The 23,786-nt window shown below is 37.2% G+C and overlaps 1 protein-coding gene across 3 annotated transcripts in view; it reads right to left on the bottom strand.

Moving 5' to 3' along the window:
* GPC6 (glypican 6) overlaps positions 1 to 23,786 on the bottom strand; it is a 776,640-nt gene that overhangs the window by 518,733 nt on the left and 234,121 nt on the right. For all 3 annotated transcript variants that reach the window (XM_065056864.1, XM_065056870.1, XM_065056879.1), the window contains exon 2: positions 16,966 to 17,124. In XM_065056864.1, the coding sequence (XP_064912936.1) occupies positions 16,966 to 17,124 (159 nt within the window). The remainder of the gene's footprint in view (positions 1 to 16,965; positions 17,125 to 23,786) is intronic.

Raw genomic sequence — 23,786 nt, 5'->3', positions numbered from 1 at the left:
GCAACAGCTGCCACTTTCCAGTACCAATGACATAAGAACACATTCTTAGAGGACAAATAATGTGGCGTAGCTGGACAGGAGGCTGAAAGAGTAAAAGCCAGAAGCTGCTACAAAATGAATTTGCACTTTACTAAGTGCATATGTTGCTAAGCAATACCCTTCTTCCTCTTCCTAAAGTTATGAGCAAAGCTGGCTCTTGGAAATCAAGCACGTGCCAGAAGAAAGCAGCATAAAATCTCTCTCCAGCCTTAAGGACAGTGTTGCCCTGTCTTTATGAAGAAGACATAGTCTTAAGAGGAGGAATAAGTAGGTATCACTGAACTGAACTGTTGTTCACTGTTGTTAGGTATGACATGACGATAACATTGTTTTTCCAGTTCTGTATAGAAATAGGGCTGATAGAAAGTATTTGGTAACTGAAACAAAATTTCTGATAGAGAAACCGTTTTTGAAGTTCTTACCTACAGACCCTATAGGCATGAAGTTCTGCTAAGTAGTGCTGCAAAATGTGCTGAAGTTTGATATTCATGATTTATTTTTAGCTCACTACAGAATGGTGCCTTGGTGTCTTGAACAGAATTTACTGGCTAAACCAAAAACCCAGCCAGGCCTAGTGAAAAAATATATTTATTTGTTCACTTTGGAGAAAATTTGAGAAAAACAAATATGAGTAGTTATTTAACATTTCAGAAATATATTAGGCACAGTAATACCCAGTGAGGTAACAGAAAACCGAGTGGTTGATGCAGTAATGGTACTCACGGAACCAATTTTAGTGTCTGCCAACTGTAAATGCTTTTATGAACACTGAATCTAAGAAGGCTGCAAGTCTACTGCAATTTGGTTAACAGATCTGAAGAAAAAGGCTCACTTTGATAAATAACTGGGGTTCAATGATCTACTCTAACTGTGGGAAACTGGTATGAAGTAGCACAGCAGAAATTTGATACAACAAGAGCACTGTTGTTTTGAAAGATCAATGATGAGAGGAAGTTATGGCAGAATTTCAGCAATTTAATTAGTTATATTAGTAGTATATCCCAAAGAGCTTGTGTCAGATAACGAATGGGTGTTATTTTCAAATGAATCATCTATTAATCACCTGGAAGAAGGAGTAAACACCACATTAATTAAATTTGTGGTTTATTCCAAAATGGGAGGTGTTGCAGCAACTAATATAGAGGTAAGACAAAGAGCCTGTAGCAATTGAAAGTAAAAATTGGCAGTCAGTAGTGAACAGGTTCTATCTAGAAAATTACAAGCGCATGTGTTTAAGACAAATAAGAAAAAATTCAACAGGAATACCTGGGGAAAAATTACCTGAGGGTAATCAAAATAATGTGAATGTGTAACACAGTGTTGTATCAAGGAAAAAAAATCAGTTTCCTTTCATAAAGCAAAGGAATGTGACATTGTAGAACAGAAGCCCCTTCTACAGCAACATGGTGCGCTCACTGAATGTCATCTGTGCGGGTCTAGACGGCTGGACACAGTTCCACCCAAACTGAAAAGCATTTACAGAAAAAAAAAGTAAAAAGTGATTATGAGAGAAAATTAAACTATGAGAGAAAACAAAAGAATTCTTGCTTACAGAAGAAGCTTGAATCAATGAAGATCAAGAACAACTACGACTTTCGCTAAAAAGTTTATGGCATTAACATCAAGAAAGGTGAGCTTATATCTAAGGGTTCAAAACAACGTAGATGAAAAGCAGTCCTTTTTGCATTTGCAATTTCATTGCTACCAAATTGTGTGACCTCAGAAAAGTCAAACTGCTTTTATGCACCTTCGTTTCTTCATCATCTTTATACTTATTTGAGTATTATAAGAATACTTATACAGAAAATTTGCAAGACTTTAATTAGCAATTGATTTAAATTACTAAAATGTTTAAGAGAATATATAAATAGTAGAATGAAAATACATGGAGTGAAAAACAAAAGACGTCTGAGACTCCTTCACACACAGAAGAATTTTGAAGAACTGGACAGGTTAAACTGGTTGAAAAAATGAGTTAATATCCTTGCAGTTCAAAGGTTTAGGATTATGTGACTTACATTGTCATTTAACACCTACGATTTCCATCTCTGTCATTCTAGGACAACAATCTTTTACATATTCATCCCCTTGTGAATAATATGTCTTTGTGGCTAGGAAGAATTATGTATTTGATTAAAGTATAACAATGCAGAACAACTCTGCAAAATCTGACTACAAATTTTCTTTTCAGCAAAGTGTCTTCAGTCTAATTTCAGAAATGTTTGAAGCAGATGCAGATCTAAAAACAAGCCCTGTCATTTGGAGAATGAATATGCAACTCATAATTGTCTTTTTTGGTAGTTCATGGGGTAGAGGATTGTATTTTTCAGACCATGTCAACTCATCTACTGAATTCTAATTGCTGAATCTGTTTCCAGCCTTTCTTCATATCTTACCGAAGAAGAGATAACAACTTTAACAGCCTGATAATCAATAAACATGTTCTATGTTCAACAGTTAAAATATAACAGACAGATTGCTACCAGCATCAGAAAAAGTGCTATATATTAATTATCTGTGTGACTAATCTAAGAATCATGCTTTGACATGGAATGTGGCCTTAGAAGTGCCCTACTCTCTAGGCATTTCTAAACAATTCCCCAAATTCCTTACCAAATGGCACTGAACTATTTGGAAACAAAACCAGATTATTTTCTTTACCCTAGTCATACAAACTGTGATTGTTACTGTAAAATTTCTCTGCCCTGGTTTACTCAATTAAGTTGGTAAACACAAAGAAATGCGACTTATTTGGAAGATAGCTTCCCTCCAAGAAAGAACAGCAGAGTAACGTATAGACGGTAAAGATTCAGGGTTAGGAAAGTTGTCATCCACATTTATTATTTAATAAACAAATAACACAATTGTCCTACTAGAATATGTGGGCTCTTTCTATTGTAAAGCACAATATATCTCAGTAAAACCTAGATCTATTTCCTGACAAGACTTCAGGTCAATGCCCCAGCACTATATAAATGTGATACTCCATTAACTCACACATGTTTTGCAAACAGAAGCTGAGAAGAAACCTTTTAGCTGTTGCAGAACTTGCTGCACTTGTTCATAGATGGTCTATTAGTGAATTTGATAGTGTGCTGTTTCACTGGGTAGTCCAATAAAGTCTTTTAAATAGACTAAGTTGTAAGGCGCTGGTGGGAGCACAGGGTCTATCGCTTTCCTAGGAGTCTGAAATCTGCATTGCTACTTCAGTGTTTATATGTTACAGCTGAACAGAAGCACAGAGCCTATTATTGCTATAGGTTATCAAGTTTCTCCTTCTCCAAATTTCCTAATTTTGTTGCTCTTTTGACAGTTTTCTTGTTCTTATCTCCAAGAGTTACTTGCCATACTACATGTCCACACTATTTCACCTCTCTCTCTCTATCTATCCCTTCCACTCCTTTCTTTCATCTGGAGAAACCACAGCACATTTTTGCTAATTTAACAAGCTAAACCAGCTTAGCTGTTTTAAAGTCAGCTGATGGTATGCGAGACCATCATAGTAAGGTGACCTTGTGGTTGACCCTTAACTTTGACACCTAAAATTCTTGAACAATATGAGTTTGATTATAACCAGCCTTCATATTAATGAAGGAAATTTCAAGTGAGAGGATATGTAAGGTCTGAGTAGCAAAATAAGACTTTAAAAAAGACAGAAGGAAAGAACCCACACTTAGGAGTGCTGAAGTCCTGTATATAAGTGGTATGCAATGAAAACAAAGGTCAGTCATTCAAACAAGTGTAACTTCAGGCAGTATCTTCTAAATCTTTGCAAGCAGAAGTAGTTCAATGTTTTTCTTTTTCATTGGCCATTTATTCTTTTACATGACTTTTAATATTTTCATATAAAAATGTGTTTGTTACAAAGATTTCTTGTTGTGTCCTTTTATATGTGCACCCTATAGACACGAGAAAATTATCTTGCTACCACTATGTCCAGTAATGGTACAACACTTAACACGCAAGATCAAGATTGATATTCATCTCTTTATGTAGAAAAAAAAAAAAGCAGACACAAGTAAAAATATTGAGCAAGCAAAAAACAAGCAACACAAGGCCACATCACAGACATTTTAAGTTCCCATGGGCATGAACAGCACCATACAAACTCATAAGCAATATTATCACTTGAGTTTCAGTTTGAGACCTTTCAATGGAACGGCCAGGGATACCTTTTGCACATCTATAGTGTTGCATTAGGAATGCACAAAACATGTTCTTAAATGGTCACTGTGTCTGTGCTTTTTCCCCATAATGCTGTATTTGTTTTTATTCCAGAACTTACGTAAAAAGCCTCTCACTTCACTGCTACTTCTAACCTAAATATGGATTATAGTTTACCGGATATGCTTGAAGCAGTAAAATTAAATAAATACAACATAGATTATAGATAGGGACATTACCATTCTGCACGGTAACACGTTTTCTAGTAAGGGAATTTTTAAAAAACAGTGTTAGAGAAGCAAATTAAAGAGATTAGGACATTTAGAAATTATAGTCAAACCAGGAAACTGCTATTGTTTTTATTCTGTGCTAAGATTGTCTCCTTTCCTGCTGTGCATTTGAAGGCCTAATTACAGATACTCCTTGCATTCTGAAGCCTCTTTGGAGCTGAAGAGGAAAAGCAGGTGCCAGGAGGAGCAGATTGACATGCTACGTAATACTCAACAACAAAAAATTCCTGCTGGTAAACAATCTTCAGATAACTGCCACCTTCTCCTGCTCACACTTTTAGACGATTCCCCAGAACCCGCAACCTTTGACAAATAAATCCATTGGCTGCAACAGTAATAAAGCCCTGCAGGCTGTCCAGTGAGATATCCTTGCTGAGGTGACCTTCCTCTGGCCACCAGGTTTCAACACTTATCTATGGAACTAAGGCCACCGTAACAGTATAGTCAGTTCTCATCTGTCCTTCTCTCACCTCTAATTCTCCCTTCCTCTTCTGCACTAGTCATCTGCCATGCACCTCTTTAGAAACAGATGAACAAAACCATTTCCTCCTGGGCACACAGCTACAAGAGTGATAAAGTTTTAGTGAGCAACCTACTGATGCGTAAGTAAAAAAACCAACTCATGTTAGGGAAACACATCTCTCAGCAATGTAACTGCATAAATCACGAGCTTAACGCTGGTGAAGGTGAGGATAAGGAGTTCTGTTTCAAAGGGCATTTTTAAAACTGGTGGGCGCAACATTGTTTTGGCTTGCTGCATTTTATTTTAGACATTAGCTGAAAATGCAATTGATCCCCATGCAAATGTCTGGCATTATACCTGTATATGTTTAGGTCCAGCACAGACTTATCCTTGGGCTAAGAAATGCATAGGGATTTTTCTAGTTTTATGTACCGTCATGAGTTTCATAGCATTTGAAAGAACCCAATTCAAAAAAACAGCCACATAGAGGAAGAGAACACAGAAATGTAAGGTATCAGAAAATCCAAATAAATCCCTATGCTTTTAGGCTTCTCTGTGAACAGTTAAGCATGATATTATCCTGGCAAGAACAGTATTGTCTCTCTGTCTCTGATGTTAGAACTGGTAAATTATTACTCTGAACTTACAATTTATGTATTTATTTATTTATTTATTTATTTTTCAAGAACTGTGCAAAATCAGAGAAAAGTAGAATTCAGGTACACTCAGATCCCTCAGACCAGCAAGTAGTTCCCCTTGCAAGTTATGTAATGAGAGCTTCAATTAATATGCTATTTACCTGTAGGAGTATCAGGAATGTTACTAAGACAAATACAACATTAGACACCAAAAAACCCACTAATTTCCTGGGAGGCTTTGAGATTTTTTTTTTTTTAAAGTTGATCAAAGTGTTAATATCAGAAACTTGTAAAAATCAAAAATGCAGTGCTGATGCATTTCACAAATTCACTGTGCCATAAAACATACTATTGGAAGACAGTTTATAATAATTTGTTTCCTCATTTTTAAATAAAAATGTTGGATTTTTCAGTTGAAAATAACATTTTGCATTCATTTAAAATCCTTCAAAATATGTGAATTTACTGAAATTCAAAACCGAAAGTGTACAGCACTTTGTTAACAAGAAATACATATTTCAACTTCAAATCATGCTTCTTGATTTGTGTGGCGATTGAAACAAAGTGTTTTCTTTAAGCAAGTGCTTCCAGCTTTTGAAAATTAAAAAATGCAAACAGTCATTATTTCCTTAGTCTTAATAGTTAATCGCTCTGAGAAAACAGGAAATTTCCTAGTCTATATTCTTTCATATACATCCATTTCTTGTTGTTTGGAAGCTTGTCATATTTTTCCCCTCTAGAGATTTTACATGCTGCAAAAAACAGTTCACATCAAGCAGAGATCACCCAGTCTTCCAGCAGCTACTTGATGACACTACCAAATTTTGGTTCAACTTTTGTACAAGTATTCATAAATTTATTCCTTTTTAAGCTGCACACCCATATGAAAATGCTTCAAAGTCAGAAGAATGAAAAAGTAGAAAACAACAAAATTTATTTCCTCAGTGCAGTTTTAGTACCTGCATAGTAAAGTTGCTCTTACAGTGGTAAAAATTAAATCACATATGTTGTACCCACTCACTGAAGTTAGTACTCAACAACTATCTCCTGTTGCCTTTTTTTGGCCATGATGTTGCTGAGATTTCCACGACAGAAAATGCCCTGTTACCAAAATGAGCTGTTTTCACGTCCTTGACGCTTCACATATGTTGGAGAGAATAAAGGACTCAGCATTCTGATTCAATGTGAAACACACAAAGCCATTTATTAACAGAAACAAGCCTCCTTATAGATGCAGTTATTTCCTGATCATGCGTCCACACTCCAAGCATGCATTAACTGATTGGATATCATCCATGTTCATGAGCTGACCACACGCCTGAGTCTCACTGCTGATAGGTCTGTTGATTTACGTCGTATTGCTGCTGAACTGTTTTATTTCCAAAGCAGGTCCTGTTTTCAGCTTTCCGAGGTGGCCTTGAAATTCCTTTGGGCCTGGCTAGTTCAATAACAAATTTCCACCTAATAGAAACCCATCCACACACATATGTTTTCAATTCAAGCATAGCTATTCAAGAGCAAGAACAGCTTTTTAGCAGTACGTTGATGAATTTCCTAATTCAAATATAGGGAATGGCTTCTAGATGCTTCTGTGATACCACAAAAAAGTATCCATTCACGGGATATAATTTCACCTAAGAATGCTAAATTCATAACCTGCCATATATTAAAGAAGATATATTTAAGGCCTTCAGTTTTGTTGTTCATTTTATTAAAGTTCCTGGTACAGCTACGAAGAACAGTTCAAGTAGCAATGGTGTCTGCCATTGGTTTCTCCACTTATATGAAGAGTACCACAAAAGTTGCATTGTTACCCATCTAAGATTGCTCCTGTAGGACATATACTGTCCTTTACATTATTGTAGTCATAATACATAATACAGTATCTTGGGTCCTGCCTCTGTCTCTCTCTTTTCCCCTTTCCCAGCTAATCCCCTGCTCTATGCAATATCACTGCTGTTAATGACAGGTAACTGACCTACACATTGCTGAAACATTCAGCTGACTTTTCAGTGATATATCATTCTGAATGCATAAAGCACACAGATTACAACCAGAAGAAACTGGGAGAGTTTATTTCTGATAAAGCTTGTAGATGAATCTATACATACCCCAGAGTAAATTCAGCATGTGATGCATATCCAATAAACACACTAAGCAAAACCATTTCCGTATTACTTGGAAAACACAGCAAAGCTGAAAATGAAGATCCTAATTTATGTAAGCATCTCAAGAAGTGAAAGTGTGGGAACTGTATCAGTAATATTTAGAAAAGGAATCAATAAAAGAAAAATATGGAGAATCAGTGAAAGTTAGTTTTCCAATATATTTCAGAAAATTGGAACACTTCAGTAATCTAAGTGCCTCTATCTTTTGAGTCCTGCATTTTTTTAAGTCCCAAGATTTCAGAAACAACACCTGAATGTCCACATGAAGTACCAACAAGCAAGAAATAGTGCAGTATGGATAATCTAGTAGAGTTTATATCTTGGTGATCTCCTTTTATTTTGTCTGTAGCAGTTTGGCCAGCCGCAACTGTGCTACTTGTGGTGGCATCACACCTCACAGTTGGGTTGAAAACATGGTGTTAGGCTAACCAGCATTTGTGAGACCTCACCAGCACTGAGCAGGGCTGCCCACACAGACACCGACTGCTGCTCTTTTCGACCAGCACTATGGCAATGTAGGCAGTATGTGTTTCTTTTTTACCTCTCAGCTATTGATATAGAATGAGAGCTAATGTATAGCAAGCAGGGAAGACATCAGAAGCAACACCCCTGTGCTACTTCTTTCCTGTCTTCTTCCTGAAGATCTGGTAGCTCTGATTTATATATGCGATTTTTGTATTTACCATTAAGTACAGCACAGTGGACCTTAATGTGCCTGTTTTTAAACTATCTCTGAAAGTATTCTTATCGCACATAGACGTATTGTTCCCTTCCTTTCTAAAGGATCTCTCTTACTGCTAAAAGTGACATTCCTATGACACTCCTCACAGAAAAAGAGCCATTTCCATATTTTTCTGGTAAAAGACAGAGCAGAGGTAAAAGGGAAAAAGGAAACTTTAATTTAAAATAAGCTCTAAAAAGTCTTTTAGACAAGCAGAGATACAGGGACAGAGATTCACTAGATCATTTTTCAAAGGTTCCAAGATCCTTTCCTGATACATTATTTTAAGTTTGCTTTTAAGTTCCCAGTTGTTTGGACACACAGGCAAAAGAATTAAGAAAAGAAGGGCAGCAAAAAGACAACAATGCCTATGCATTACAGTCAAGAGATTAATCTAAAAAATAGTATTTCTGCATTTAACAAGTGTTGAGGACAACAAATGAGAAAAGATAAGGCTACAGCTCCTATCATCCCGGGTACTGAAACCATGGATGAATACTCTTCTTTTGTAGCTTGTTTTTTATATACAGTCCTTATTTTTGGATTCTCATAGCATGGTTTTGTCCTTGCTGTGTGTTAGGTGAGCACCTACCATCAGGGTAAGAATTAGGTATGGGTAACAGAGCTTCTGATGGTTGATTGTCAGAAGACTGATGTCTTTCATCAGTGTTATGGATTTGATGCTGAGTCCTTCCTGAATCCTATTCTTGTCCATATGCATAGAAAGCATCTTTAATCTCAGGATTTTTAGTATTTGTAAATCAGTAATTTTACTTATGGGTTAGTATTTTTAAGGCTTGAACACTAAGTTCAGAAAACAATTTCTATCATAAAATATTAAAAACATACACTATGCAGAACTTCAGAGAAGATTAAATGTCATTTGAATTCAAGAGCACAGGTTTTTTTCAACAAGCATAAGATAATAACTGATTGCCATAGTGCTTACTTGCCTCAATATTTTTAATGTCCTTTTCCCAACAAAATACTAGAGAAAAAAAAAAAAAAAAAAGATTACTTTTGTAAAAGAGGCAAATAAAGCACAAGGAGGGCATCAAAAGAGTTTTAGATGTTTCACTCCTTAATTCTGTTCCTTGGGGTGGAATTTATCTGAACAAAACTGTAAGTCCACAGTATCTATGTCTGAACTAAATGCTCTCTCTAATCAATACAGAGAAATAAGCACTTCAGGGAGAGATTTTCCCTGACCTACTTGAGATGTAAACTTCAGACCACCACGACTTGCACCTACCATTCCCTATTGACTATTGAGGGAACCTACAGGAGTTCCCTACACTGTGGACATCCAATATTCAGCAAGGCAAATTTTTCTTTCTGTTTAACAGGAAAAACACTGGATCTCTGCCCTTTCAAACCTGTTTGGATTTGGCTGTACCTGGACAACATCCTTTCTAAAGAGATTCATTTGAGTGGGGGTCATGTCCGCCTCTTCCAGTACAGGGTAGCAGCTCGTCCTTCGCTTTGTAGCTTCATAAACCTGATGCAGCTGGTTAGAAGACTACATGCTCCACTGACCAGCTGCACTCAGCAAATGAAGCTGTGGAAGAACAGACAGAACAAGCCATCCAACTGCATGAAGTGCATTTTCAGCTGCAGGGAGCACACAGAAGACACAAGTTCCTGAACAAGTTCCTTGACCGGGTTACAGGAATTTTCACCCCTGGCTGGAAACTGTTCTTACTACAGCGCCAATCCTGCCTTTCAAAGTTTTGTAGGCTTGCTGTTCTCCTCTTTTGGTAATTACAAAAAGAAAAAAAAAAAAATCTTCTGTAATTTACAAACAAATTTTGACATAATATATGAAACAATCATCAACAGTAATCTCAGTGCAAATCTTAGAGGATTAGACCCCGAAATCGTAGGCAATAGAGATTCCTCTTAGGCTGTTATCACCTCTGATAGGATTTGGATCACATGTAGAATCTTTTATTTTCAAATTAATGCTTCCAGTCAAAAAAAGGTAAGAGATCTTTTATTGAGAATCTCTTTAAAGTTTAGAAACTTGCACCAGATGTTCAGTAAAGGCTTGTAAGTAGTGACATACTACAAGCCAGCAGATGTTACCTTTTCTTAAGGCTTCTGTCTGCTCTAAGGCCTGTATGTTGGCAAGTGCAGAAGTTATGTACTGTGTTAAAACAGTAGATGAATTATACATAAACTATGGCCCTGCAAGCACTGTTACAGCCAAACAGTTGTGGAGTTCTAAAAATCCACCTGTTCTGCAATGGATTTTGCATTTGATGGGAAACACATTGCAAAGCAACACTGAGATCTTGTAAAACAAACAAAAAAAAACCCCCCAAAATACCACCACTTTGCTCAGAACTAAACCCAAAAATATCAAGCATGAAAAAAAAATATCCTGCTGAAAGTCCATCCTTCACCCGCTGACCGTGACAGCAAGAGTGTGCACGTGGGGTCCCTTGTCGCTGCACCCCCTCCTCTGCAGAAGTCCACAGAGGTCAGTGCAGCTCCAGGTGTGAACTGGGGCTCAAGCTGTGCAGCAAGGGTGGGAGGAAGGAGCAGCAGAGGACAGAAGACTTGCACTGGCCATGCAGCTGAACCTCAGTTGTATCCTGACTTCCAGCATCTCCTTTATTTTACTCTCCACGCTTTTTCACCAAGTTTATCAAGATGGTTATACCTGGCTATGGAGAGTTCACCTCATTGAAGAGTTCTTACTTTGTTGGAAAGTAGCTTCACAAAACACATTTTTGCCAGCTCCAATATCAAGAAAAGATTCATAAATACTATTTTTCTCCAAGTTCTTTCATAAAGTGTGTGTCGAGGGTTTTGATTGCGGGGTGAAAATAAAACCCTGGCAGATTTATTGTTAACCTCCTCTCGCCACCCTTTTCCCCCTTTTGCCCCTCCCTCTCCCCCCTTCCCACTCAGGACAGGTGATCGGAAGGACAGAGAGAAGAGAGTTGGAAAAATTTAAAATGTTTTACTAATGCTACTAATAAGAATAGAGAAAATAATACAAAATATACAAAAGCAATCTTGAAAGTCTCAGCAACTGCAGAGCTGGCAACCAAAGTCCTGGATTGGACTCTGCAGCCAAGCGGAGCTGGATTCAGTCTGTCACTAGGCCTCAGTTCACACGGACAACTGGCAAGATCCTCTCCTAATGTCAGCCATAAGGAAAAGGGGAAAAAATAGGGCCAAGATCCTCGTGATCTCCCACTTTTATATGAAGTATTCATGTGAATGGAATGTTATACATAGTTGCTCAGTTTCTTGGTCGCCTGTTTCTCGTTGCCCCTCTCGCGAGATGTCCATCCACGCTTATCAATAACTTTGCATTCCATTGCTATGTTTACCAAAACATGTATCTGGTTCTCCAGGAAAATGCAGCTAATATGAAGGCTTTAGCTGACAGGCAAATTCACTAAAAGAGAAACTTGTTTTTTAATAAAACCAGGACAGTGTGCAAGGAAAGAAAATGGGATACAGGGTCTCTAGGATGCTAGCTATTCTTGCAGGTATTGTTTTGGAGGTTTATCTTTGAAACTTCCTTTTCTGCCCTGTAATTTACATGGCTACTGATGGTAATTACTGTAAGAAATATAAGCAGCACTAATGGGTATGGATCACTGTTCTCCTGGACTGTAAAAAAAAAAAAGGAACATGGGGAATGATGACCCTGTAAGACAGATCAATGCAGCTGCAGATTGGTGCTTATGCTATTCAGGTTATTTTCCTTAAATGGCATCACGCCTCACACATTCTGCTGAAGGCTATCCACATCCGTTCGAGTTCATGACAGCTATTCTTAGACATTCTTTCATTTTAAACACCATTACCAGGACTATTACTGTACTTTTTTTTTTAATGAGAATGAGGAGATAGAGTCTCTTTTATCAGGTTCAGATCTATTTAGCCTAAATTAAAATTATTTGCTATAATTTTCCTGTAGTTATTCAAAGGATTAGTGAGAAAATGTCACTGAACAGCTACTTGTCTCCTCGTTAACATTCACGACAAAACCTTCCAGTAAGGCTGGTTCCAGCTGCTGATGGAGCAATACTTAAAAGAAATTGGCTTGTCTGTGAAACAGCTGCTCAGCAATGCCACTATGCAAGGGAATTGGTGATAATAAGATGATACTATTACAGCTACACTATGAGCATAATATATTTTAAGCTGCTTTGAGGTATGCAGTGGAGGTCCAAGAACTGGAGCAAGATTGCTTGTCTATTTCTAGGAATAGGAAACAGCTGATCATTACAAGTCTGCTTATTTGGATTAGTCCTACCCAAAGCCTTGGTGTAAAAGAAAAAACTGCTTCTGCTGGATCTCTTATCTTCCTGCATGTTTCCTGTCTGCTGGAAGGGTGTTTTGTTCCTTTTCCTAGTTTTTAGATAGGTTTGCGAGTCTCATTGCTGAAACAGATATTGCATTCTTTACTAGGAAAATGGAGCACCTACTGTTTCAAACGATTTTTTTCTCATTTCAAGACTTTCTTTGGCAAGATTCTCAGGAGAAGATTCCTTGGACCTTCCTGCACCCATTAGTGAAATTGTATAATAGATATTGATTAATTTGAAATGGCCATCGAGTATATCAGTGCAATGGCAAATATACAGATCTAGAAAATACAAATGTAAACATCTGCACATAAGCCTCAGCCAAGAAACAATTGGGAGCTGGTACTACATTGTGTAGTGACTCATGCTAATTCACGCCGATTGTCTAGAACATGGAAACCAAATGAAAATTACTGTTGTCAGACCTTTCTCTCTGACATGTCTTAGAACCTCACATGCTATGAGGAATAAAATTCTTCGGAGAAAAAGAATCTAGAAGGAGGGAGCAGTTAAAAGTTCCAACACAGTGACAGCCCCTTAGAAATAAGAAGGGCAAATGAATAAGAAATTAGTAAGATTGTACAGGACTTTAGGATGCAAGAACTGATTGCCAGTTAAAAGGAAGACATAATTTCTTCTGATCATAGCTGGTTCCAAAACAACAGTTTCTCAAGTTCTCTGTTACAAATTTCATATTTAGCTTCTCCTGCTTGTAGTTTTTAGAGACATTAATTCTTATAGATTTGGAAAGTACTGCACTTCAGGTAAAATGAAATATAAAACTGACACAGAAATGATGTAGGAACATTGCCAGCAGGCTGAGGGAGGTGAACTTTCAGCTCAGCACTGGTAAGGCCACATGTGGAGCGCAGGTCCAGGTCTGGCTCCCCAGTACAAGAGAGATATGGACATGCAAGTCCAGCAAAGAGCAGTGAACTAATGAAGGGACTGGACTATCTCTTAACGTGAGCAGAGGCTAAGAGAACTGGGAGTGTTCAGCCTGGAGAAGAGAAGGCTCAGGAGGATCTGACTGATGTCTATAAATGTCTGGTAGAAGTAGTTAAGAAAACGGAGCCAGGCTCTTCACAATAGAGCCCAGTGACAGGACAAGAAGCAATGGGCAGAAACAGAAATTCTATCTAAACACAGTAAAATGCTTTTACTGTGAGGATGGTCAAACACCGGCACAAGTTGCCCAAAGAGGCCATGGAGTGTCCATCCTTGGATATATTCAAATCCTGTCTGCACCTGGTCCTGGGTGACCTGTGGTAGCTGATCCTGCTTTGAGCAGCGGGGGTTGACTAGGTCATCCCCAGAGGTATCTTCACATCTCAGCCATGCTCTGATTCTGTGATTATGTGTAAGAATGTGTGTCTGACCAGAGGCTTGAGAGACAAAGTTTGAATTAGAGCAGATTGACATTTCTTGTAGGTTAGATCACGAATAGGAATCTGGGGCAAAATCCTGAAAAGGAAAACAGATCTCAAATTACCTCTCAGAATGAAAAATCACTCAATCTATCCTGAAATTTATGGTTGTGAGAGAGAAAACAAATAAGAAAGGCAAGGCATATGAAGGTCAGATCATAATTCAACAAAGAATTCACACACTCCTAGTAAGTCTTATGTTGTGAAGATTAGCATTATCCTAAGACATGCCTGGTACGGCACGAAAAAGAATTGCAAAAATCTACAAGACTTTCCATGTATCCTTCAAAAGTTTGCAAAATCATATAAATCTCTGCACAATCAAAGAGGCTGGCAGCAATACTAGCTCAAATTAACTCCTCAACGGAGCAGTGCTAACATACTCTCTATCTCAACATTACTTAAATGTTCATATATTCTGTTATTGGTCAGATATGCTGCTCTTGATAAACACAGATCCTGTACAGAACTTCCATAAAATCATCACAGCTGGCTGTATTTGTTTTGTTATTTCTGGTGTACTAGCATCAAATGGTATTCATGTATCTGAACTCCCTTGTGCAACCAAAGTGCCAAATTAAAACAAACAAACAAACGAACAATCAAAAAGATGATTCTTGAAGAGTTAAAACATAGACATTATCTAACAATCCAGTATTAGCTTTACATTGAAAAGCATAATCCTACTTTAAACTGCAACAAACCTAGCTGGTTTTAGACTGAAAGACAGCTTATTAGATGAATATATTTTTTCCATTAATGCATTTGCCATTCTAGAAAGAGTAAGCAGTTTTTCCATGTAAGTGAACAACTTTTTAATAGTTTTTGAATAGCATTAAAATACTGAAAGTATACAAATATTTCAATTGTTCTTTGAAAAGATTTCATATTGCAAATTCCCTTTAAAACATCAATGATATGCCAGAAGAAACCACTTAGTCTTTTAATCCAACTTTCTGTGAAGCAGATCCGTAAGAACCCCAGAATTCAGTATTTACAACAGGTCAGTAACTTTCATCTATTTACTTTACCATCACTATTAAGATTCAGAATTTCAGGTTACTGAAAAAGCTGTAATATGCTTAAGCTCATTGCAAGATAAAAAGGCCAAAAAACTAGTACGGTACCATCTGAGCTCTGTGCTGAATGAGTTCAGCATTTTCAGTAAATTGCACTGCTCACTGAACACCACTATTCATATTAGCTTCCTTCTAGAAAAAGAGAAAAGCCCTGTATGTACCATAGATGGTTTGAAATGTCTGTTCTGCTTGCATACTCATCTTGTAATACTGCACGCAACTTCTGGATTTTTTATTAGGTCCTTTGAAGCCAAGTAAAATTTTAAACATCCACTACACAAAACATTCCAACTTCACATTGGAAAGGGAAGCCATCACAATGCAGAGCACTGCACAATCATCCACATCACAGTCCATCCAAGGACTAAGGACACTTTCTAAATTATATCCAGATCTGATCTGCTGCTGGAGACTTTTCTCCAGCTCATCCTCATATTATACATTTCCCATTCCCTCCTTTTATAATTCTTCTTCCCTTCTGTATCATATTGAGACAACCAATATTATGAAAGAAAAAAAAAAAATCTTTAATTGGATAAAGAGAATAATACAGAATTACCCTAAGAAGTCAGGGACACCTTCACTTTTTCTCTGAATGCGACCTCAGATCTTCTAAGTTAGCTTCCAAATTCAGAGATAAACTTTCCACCATTCTCCTACCACTACCTGGGGTTAGCCAGCTTTACTGAACATGTCTACAGGCTTTCTACCTACATGCAAAGATGCAGTTCTGTAATCCTCTTTGAAATGATGATTTACACCTTTTAGTGACAGACCCTTTCCAATTTATGCATATACAGAAGAGCTCAGGGGAACACATTCAACAGACATACAGTTTTCATATTTAAATAGAGCCATGACAATATTCTGAAGCTCTTTATCTCTTTGCTAATCTGCACCTTATAAAACAACTCAATGCAGTGTGACTTGAAAATACAGAGTGACTTGCAAATAGAGACACAACCATAAAACCTGCTTATTAAAGACAAGCATTTAGCAAATTGTGACACTGAACCTCTGATCTTAACAAGGATTGGAGTAGTGATTAGAAACAAATAAAAACCCCGAACTGTCCTTTTCAATTCTTTCTAGTTATAGAAGATGTGTTTGATACTGCTGAAGTGGTTTGCATAACAATCCTTCTTAAATGCAGCTGAGGCCTGAGTTTTTGGAAGCCAGAAGCCCTCTAAGAGATTCTGTACATCACAAGAAAATCATGCAGGAATAAACTACGGCCTTTAGGCTACAAAAAAGCAGACTACAAAAAATAAACTGCTTTGCAATAACAAAAATCATGGGATAACCACAGTTCATCTTGCAACAGTGAACATAATTGCAAACCTAAATTTTGCATTTGAAACTAGGAGACAAAAATTATAAACCTCTCTATGCATATCTAATCTCTTTTTTCAACATTAGCCAAGCCTGCAGGCACTTAACAGTCTGATTCTTGATGTTATTGTAATTAAAGGCAATACTCAGAAGGCTGATAAGCACACCAGCTGCAAGTTAACCCTTATCTTAGCCAAACTGCAAACTGCAAATGTGATATCTAATTGTAAAGAAAAGAATATTGGAATTCATTCTGGATAACTGACTTGTAAATCCCATAACCTTGAAAATAAGTAAATCATATCCAGCCTACCGTCAAACTTCTTGTGCCGGGATACAAAAGTGGTGCGTACAAAATGACTTGTCTCCTCCACCAAGTTTTCAAACTCCAGCTTGCTCTGTTGGCTTAACTTGTCCTCCATTTCTGAGGTGCAACATGTATATTCCTGAGGGCAGATTCTCAAATGTTCCCCTAGAATCATAAGAAAAAAGGAATTAGAAATATTTGAGTATAGACAGAAATGTGTCAGAACAAAATGTACATGATATCTTTTCAGTTAAGGGAGGCGGGCTACCCAAAGAGCTTTTTCAGCCTTGACTACTTGATTGGGAAGACTTTGAATTGATATCAACAACTTTGCCATAGTTGGGCATTCCTCACACAAGAGAGGAGACACACTTTCCAAAGTTGTTTTGCTACTTGAAAAAGTAGAACTGTCTTATGCCAAAAATGATTCCTCACACAGAAGAGGCCTTCCTCATAAGCACATATATACTGAAAGATCCAAAGACAATTACTTCCTTTCTGTTTGTATTCAAAATTCCTGGAGAAATACCTAGTGAGACGACCTGTTACAAGTCATTGGAGCTGCCTTGCTGTGTGAACATGAAAAAAAAATTACATGTTTGGTCCCACTTGCCCAAATGCACCAAAACATTCTCCCCTTCTACTCTTCCCTTCTGCTTGAGTAAGTGTATTTTAATGGCTGTTTGCGTACCACATATTTTCTTGGGCAGCATTTCTTGTCAGACTGAGCAAGTACTCCGTTGAATAGGAGAAAGCAATGAAGAGTTTAATTAATGCTTATGTTATACGGAAATGTAATGTAAAAGGTAATGAAAGCCTCTTATTTAATTCAATAGATTTATCTTTTGAAGCACTGTGCCAGTTCTTCTGACAATATTGCTTTCTTCGCTACAATTTGCAAGTGGAAACCAATTCTTTAGCTCATGAAATTAAAATGGTCTGTTATTACATGAAATGTGAATTTCCAATTGACACTGTACTATGGGTGTCAGAAACATTTAGCTCAGTTTTCACAAAGGCAGGAAATTCTACCATTCCCTCTCGAGAAATAAAGAGAATGATCTGCTTCTATGATTAAAGTTACTTGTAAGGCAATGAAAACATTTAGCTTTCTGTACACCGAATCCTGATTAAAAATCCCACTGCAAATCTCTTAAAGGTGCAAATAAAATGATATACAAAGCCCAAGGGTTAAATAAATACTGGGGACCTGATTCTCATTTATATTGAAGCTCCTTTCTACCACTGCTGAGCTGTAAAGAAGATTTAAATGCAATTTATACCTACTTTAAGGCCACTTTTCACCATTCTTATTATGTAGTGAGAAGAATCAGGCCCTAAGGTTTATGCTTCCCAGGGGTAAAATAAATTTAGCTGCTGCATCGTTTTGAAAACAGTGTCAAAAAGAGGTTTGCGCATGCTTAGAATAAACATTTTCTGGAGTTTACCCTCTCACCTTATTCCCATTTTTGTTTCAGTTTTTGAAGGAAGTCCTTTGATTTGAAATTTTAATCATTCCTCAACCCTGACCCATCATCCCCATCTTAATTTGTTTTTTCCTGCAATAGTTCATAAGACATGAACTATAATGCCATGAGATTTCTTTTAGCAGTCTCAAGACTTTTTAAAAACTCACAGCTACGCATCTTCAGGAAGGAGCATTTCATTATTATCGGTTACTGTTCTGCAGTAACAACTACAAGTCCCAATCATGTCCAAAAGCACCATAACATAAAACACTATAAACCTGGAAAAAGATATATCCCATGATGATCAAAATATTGTAAGGATTGTTTCCCATGTCTACTACACCCCCCCAACACAATAAATTAATTCCGCTTCATTCTCAAAATTGTGCATCTAAGCCATAAACAACACATACAGGGACTGGTAAGCTAGCTGCTGTCAAACATAAATGATAGTAGTAAAATAATAGTTACCTTATCCTCTACATCATTGTAGAAATTATTCAATAGGTTATATGTGACTGCAGAGGTACCATAAGATGACACAATTTGAATTCCTTTAGTAACAGTAATATTCTGAGTTTTTATTAGATGTCAGAAAGACAAGGAAAGCTGAAATATCGTGTCATTAGAAGCAGTGCTCTGTGCTTGATTAAATTAAAAAATATACTCCATCCATAATGTCTGTAACGCCCTTCCTTGGTAAACCCAGAGGTTTTTGCTACTTGGAAAGCACTGGATAGACCTATTATTCCAGCCAGTTCCAGCCGCAGTGGTGGTTTATGCTTTCTATAATGATAATGCCCTTTGGTGCTGTTGCAGTCAATTTTTTTAATAAAATTCTGGTTTATTTTCTCTGTTCATTTCAAGTGTTTTCTCTCATCCATCTGACTCAGTTTGTTTTTCAGAATTGCCAGACCATCAACTGACCTAATGTGAATCATCAAGGCACTGTGCTTAGTGAATAACAGCCATGTGCCTGGATTTTTAAGACACGTTATGCTGAGTATTATGACAAATTAAAGCATATTGAACTCAGTAGAGCAGTCACTTTTGTAGCAATATTAATTTTTACTTTGCTTATTTATTTATGCTCCTGCATCCTCTTTACTACAAAAATTACTTCCTACCTTGGCTGCTACAAACTCATTCATATTCCTACTGCACTTAATTCTTATACCTGTATTTTCACTAAGTTTCTTTTTTTTTTTTTTTAAATTCACTGGGTCTTCATTCATTTATGAGGTTCTTGACTGGCAAAATATGAAACTCACATGTGTCAGAAATGTTCACAACTTCTACACCACTTCATTGTTTTCCTCTCCTCACTATGTATCTTCTTAAATCATCTATACTAACCACCTGCCTTCATCACAAAAACTTTACTACACTAATCAGCTCTTTTAAAACAACATTTCTAGTTCTTCTCTCCTCCTCTGCCATATACTCCCTGCATTTTGGTAGAAAGAAACAGTAATGCAAATATTGTGCTACTCTTCATATTCTGCTTCAAGATTTTTTACCTCTTCCTCTTTCCTGCATTGGAGGCTCAAGTCAGATTGTAGATAAAGCAAAAGCATTTTCCATTGCTCCGTACCAATGAAGTGCTTGTAGCCTTAGAGGTCCAACTATACTTGGCAAAGATGAAGTCTATAGAAATTGTGGCTTAAAAGCCCCAACATGTTTGTATTTGACCATGACTGGCTGCAGCCTCCAAAGGCTCAGAACTTGGAAATAAACTTGGGCCCTTTCCTGGGAATGGAGAACAGCAAATCTCTGGCAAACAGTCCCTTCTGTATGCTTAATCTTAATTTCTTTATTAAAGGAATTTTTATCAATTTGGGTTTGTTCTTATTAAACCTCCAACTCATGTTAATACCATTAGGTTATTAGTTCACTCCTTGGACAAAAAATGAGGACATGATTTTCTCAAAAGAGACATAAGGTGTTTGTTTGTGCGTTTTTTTTGTGGATTTTTGGGTTTTGTTGTTGTTTGCTTTTGTTTTTTTGCTTGTGTTTTTTGTTTTATTTTGTTTTTGTTTTTTAATTAAGACGTATGTGATTTATTTTTTATATTTTGCTTCTTTTCTGCAAATCTGTGATGTAACAGACTAATTGGATTAGAAAATAACACTGCAGGCTATATTAAATTTTGCTTCCTCTATTTCCCTGAACAAGGATCATTTACCATTTGCATTTTGTAATATATTGTTCTATTACTGTAAAAGAAGTTTAATCACTGATTTGTGCATTTACACACCTTCAGTATTTTGCAGGCTGAATATACGCTCGCAGCTAATGTACCAGTTCTTGCTTTGGGAAACTCCATACTGTCTACATTCTTATGCAAATATTAGCTAAGATCTTTCATGGCACAAGTGGCACTGGTTACAACTGACTAGTTTTTCCTTGTTGCAAATACTGTCTCCCTAGACAAACCTCACCAAATCTAGTTACGCTGCACCAGCATTTTGCCAGACTAAACAAGTATTAACTCAGCAGTTCCCAACAACCTACCACAACTTTTCTAACCACTGTTGCCATCTGAAGATGCTGACCTACATATCCCTCCTCATATGGCTTATGTTATATAAATCAAATCAATTGCCTGTTACAAATTCAGCCACCAGTATTCAGTTTCAGTTTTATTACAGCTGTAATCTCACACCTGCCTTCACATGATCCAAACTGGCAAATTTTGTGGTTGAATTTGGTAATCCTGCTGGCATGTTGCTTTGAAGTATGATAAAACAATTTATAAAGCACTTGTTTTATATTCAGGTATATAACAGTTTAGTGTCCCCATAATACGCTACAAACCTCACAAGAGTCTTTAAAAAATGCAGCTTATGACTCTAAAGCTGAAAAAATGCTTCTACTGTGTATCAAAATGCCAGAATTGATTTGAGCATGGTAACTACTTGCAGAAAACACAATCTGAAGGAGCAGTAAACCCTATGGTATATAACGTTTCTCTTAACAATTTCACTGCTGGATTATCTGAACATGTGATGCAAGCATCGATTACATTATTAGAACTGGAAGCATGATCACATAAAATATTTTACATCAGCCAGAATTTTTTATGAGTCATGTTACAAGTTGAACCATTTCAGAAACAATTCCTTCTGAGGCAGTCAGCATTTTATAGTTTCTATCCTATTTTTAAATTTCAAAAACTGATATTGTTCTGTAGGCAGAATCATAGGACAAACCATATTACTGGTACAAATAGAAACATATGGTCACCACACTGCTTCATAAACTCAGCATGTTAAATGTTAATAAATGAAAGGGGTAAATTCAAGGTGTGCTTTCAAACTGGGTCACCCTGTATGCATCAGCAGTGCCTGAAGAGAAGACAGCTCTGCATTCTTCATTGTGCAGATTAGATTAATATGATTGAGCTTTGTCATTAACTATATTCTTTAAAATTAGAAATACTTGCTTCAGACCTGCGCATATTCAGCCATTTGTGGAGACAGCAATGTAATTTATCACTAGTATGAGGTTTAACAGAGATGAGTGCAAAGTCATGCACCTAGGACAGAATAACCAAAGACCTCAGCACAGGCTAGGATCTACATGGTCGGAGAGCAGCCTTGCTAAAAGGACCTGGGTTCCTGGTGGACAACAAGCTGAACACAAGTCAGAAGTGCACCACTGCAGCAACAAAGGCAACTCTGATACCGAGCTGCATCCACAGGGATATTACTAGCAGAGATAGAGACATGATCATCCCACTCTACTCAGTGTTTTTCTGGCTTGTCCTGGAGTACTGCGTCCTGTTCTAATTCTCACAATGCAAGGGAGATGTGGGCAGACTGGAGAGGGTCCAAAGGAGGAGCATGAAGATGATTAAAGGACTGGAGAACCTGCCCTGCAAGGAAAGACTGAAGGAGTTAGTCTTTTCTCCCTGGAGAAGGGTCAGGGAGCAATTCATCACAGTTCTCCAGTAGTTAAAGGGCAGCTACAAAGAGGATAGAGGCGCTCTCTTCTCAAGGAGCACCATGAAGAAGACAACGGGCAACAGGTATGTGTTGCACGAGGAGAGGTTTCATCTCAACAAAAGAAATAATTTTTTTACAGTGAGAACAATCAGTCACTGGAATAACCCCCCCAGGAATGTGGTGGAGACCCTGTTGCTGGAGGTTTTCAAGGTGGAATTGGACAGGGTGCCAGTTAATCCCATCTAGGCTCCCTTTCCCACAAGGCCTTGGACCAGATGACCTGTCATGGTCCCTTCCAACCTGGGCTGTTCCATGGTTCTGCAATTAGGCACCTCAGAGCCTCCTACCTCTCAGAATTATAAAGGACTGGAACAGATGGAGTTTTGTTTCTAAATTAACATTTTCCACCTTGTTTCTCATATTAAAAAAAAAAAAAATAAATATTTTGAATTATTTAAAAAATATGATTAATGGAAGTAAAACAAAAACCTCATTCAGCTTAACCTTTTCATACTGTTTGAAGATTTGGATGTTTTTCTGTATTGGTGACAATATTTCTGAACACGTGCTTTTCAAAGTTTTCAATTTAAATGTTCTACTGGTGATATTAGGAGCATGATCGCGTTATTAATTTTCTGTTATAGAAAACTATTCTCCTTCAATACACTTATATCCTTCTGTCACTCATATATATAAAGAGACAACAGTGCGGTGGAAGAATTTGACTCACAATCACCTTTACCTTGAAACAAACAAACAGCAGTATCGTGTTTCCTGCATTAACTTATTTAGCAGTTAAAACTAAATTAGAAACACGAGTTTCATTATTTCAGCCAATAGTGGAAATTAAAATATCATTTTGTTGGACAAAGACTGTTCCCTAGCCAAAAAGTCCTAAGGTTCCTTCTGACTTTGTAATTATCTTCTCTATGGAGTATAACAGCCCTGCAAGCAGCCTCTGTAAAACTGCATCTGACATTCAAGTCACAGAATTGAACTTTCCTACTCAAACTAGAAGGAAACAGATTATGATTTAAATTAATTCCATTATAATATTGGCCTGACAAGTGATGACAGGAGCAATATTTGCACAGAAAACGATAGCTGAAGGAGAGAAGGGAAAGCTGTCTGTAACACACAGATCATGTCGTCAGACACATCTCTCCTAATTTTAATTAGTGGCATATTGAACTTGAAGAACTTGTGTGTCCAGTGGACTCCAATAAACCCATGAAACCAACCCATGAAAGAACATTACACATTTGTTTGCCTTGGACCAAAATCATCTTTGCTCAGATTCTTTTTGTTCCTTGAGCACTTTGAGGTCAATTAAAAAATGAATGCCTTCCAAACAGACTGATGATTAGTTAACAGTCTCTTCATTACAGATCCCACAGGGAACATTCATTTA

The sequence above is a fragment of the Columba livia genome, chromosome 1 (assembly GCF_036013475.1).
Source record: "Columba livia isolate bColLiv1 breed racing homer chromosome 1, bColLiv1.pat.W.v2, whole genome shotgun sequence".
Taxonomy (NCBI): domain Eukaryota; kingdom Metazoa; phylum Chordata; class Aves; order Columbiformes; family Columbidae; genus Columba; species Columba livia.
Note: the sequence above shows the minus strand (reverse complement) of the source record. Positions and strands in the feature narration are given on the sequence as shown.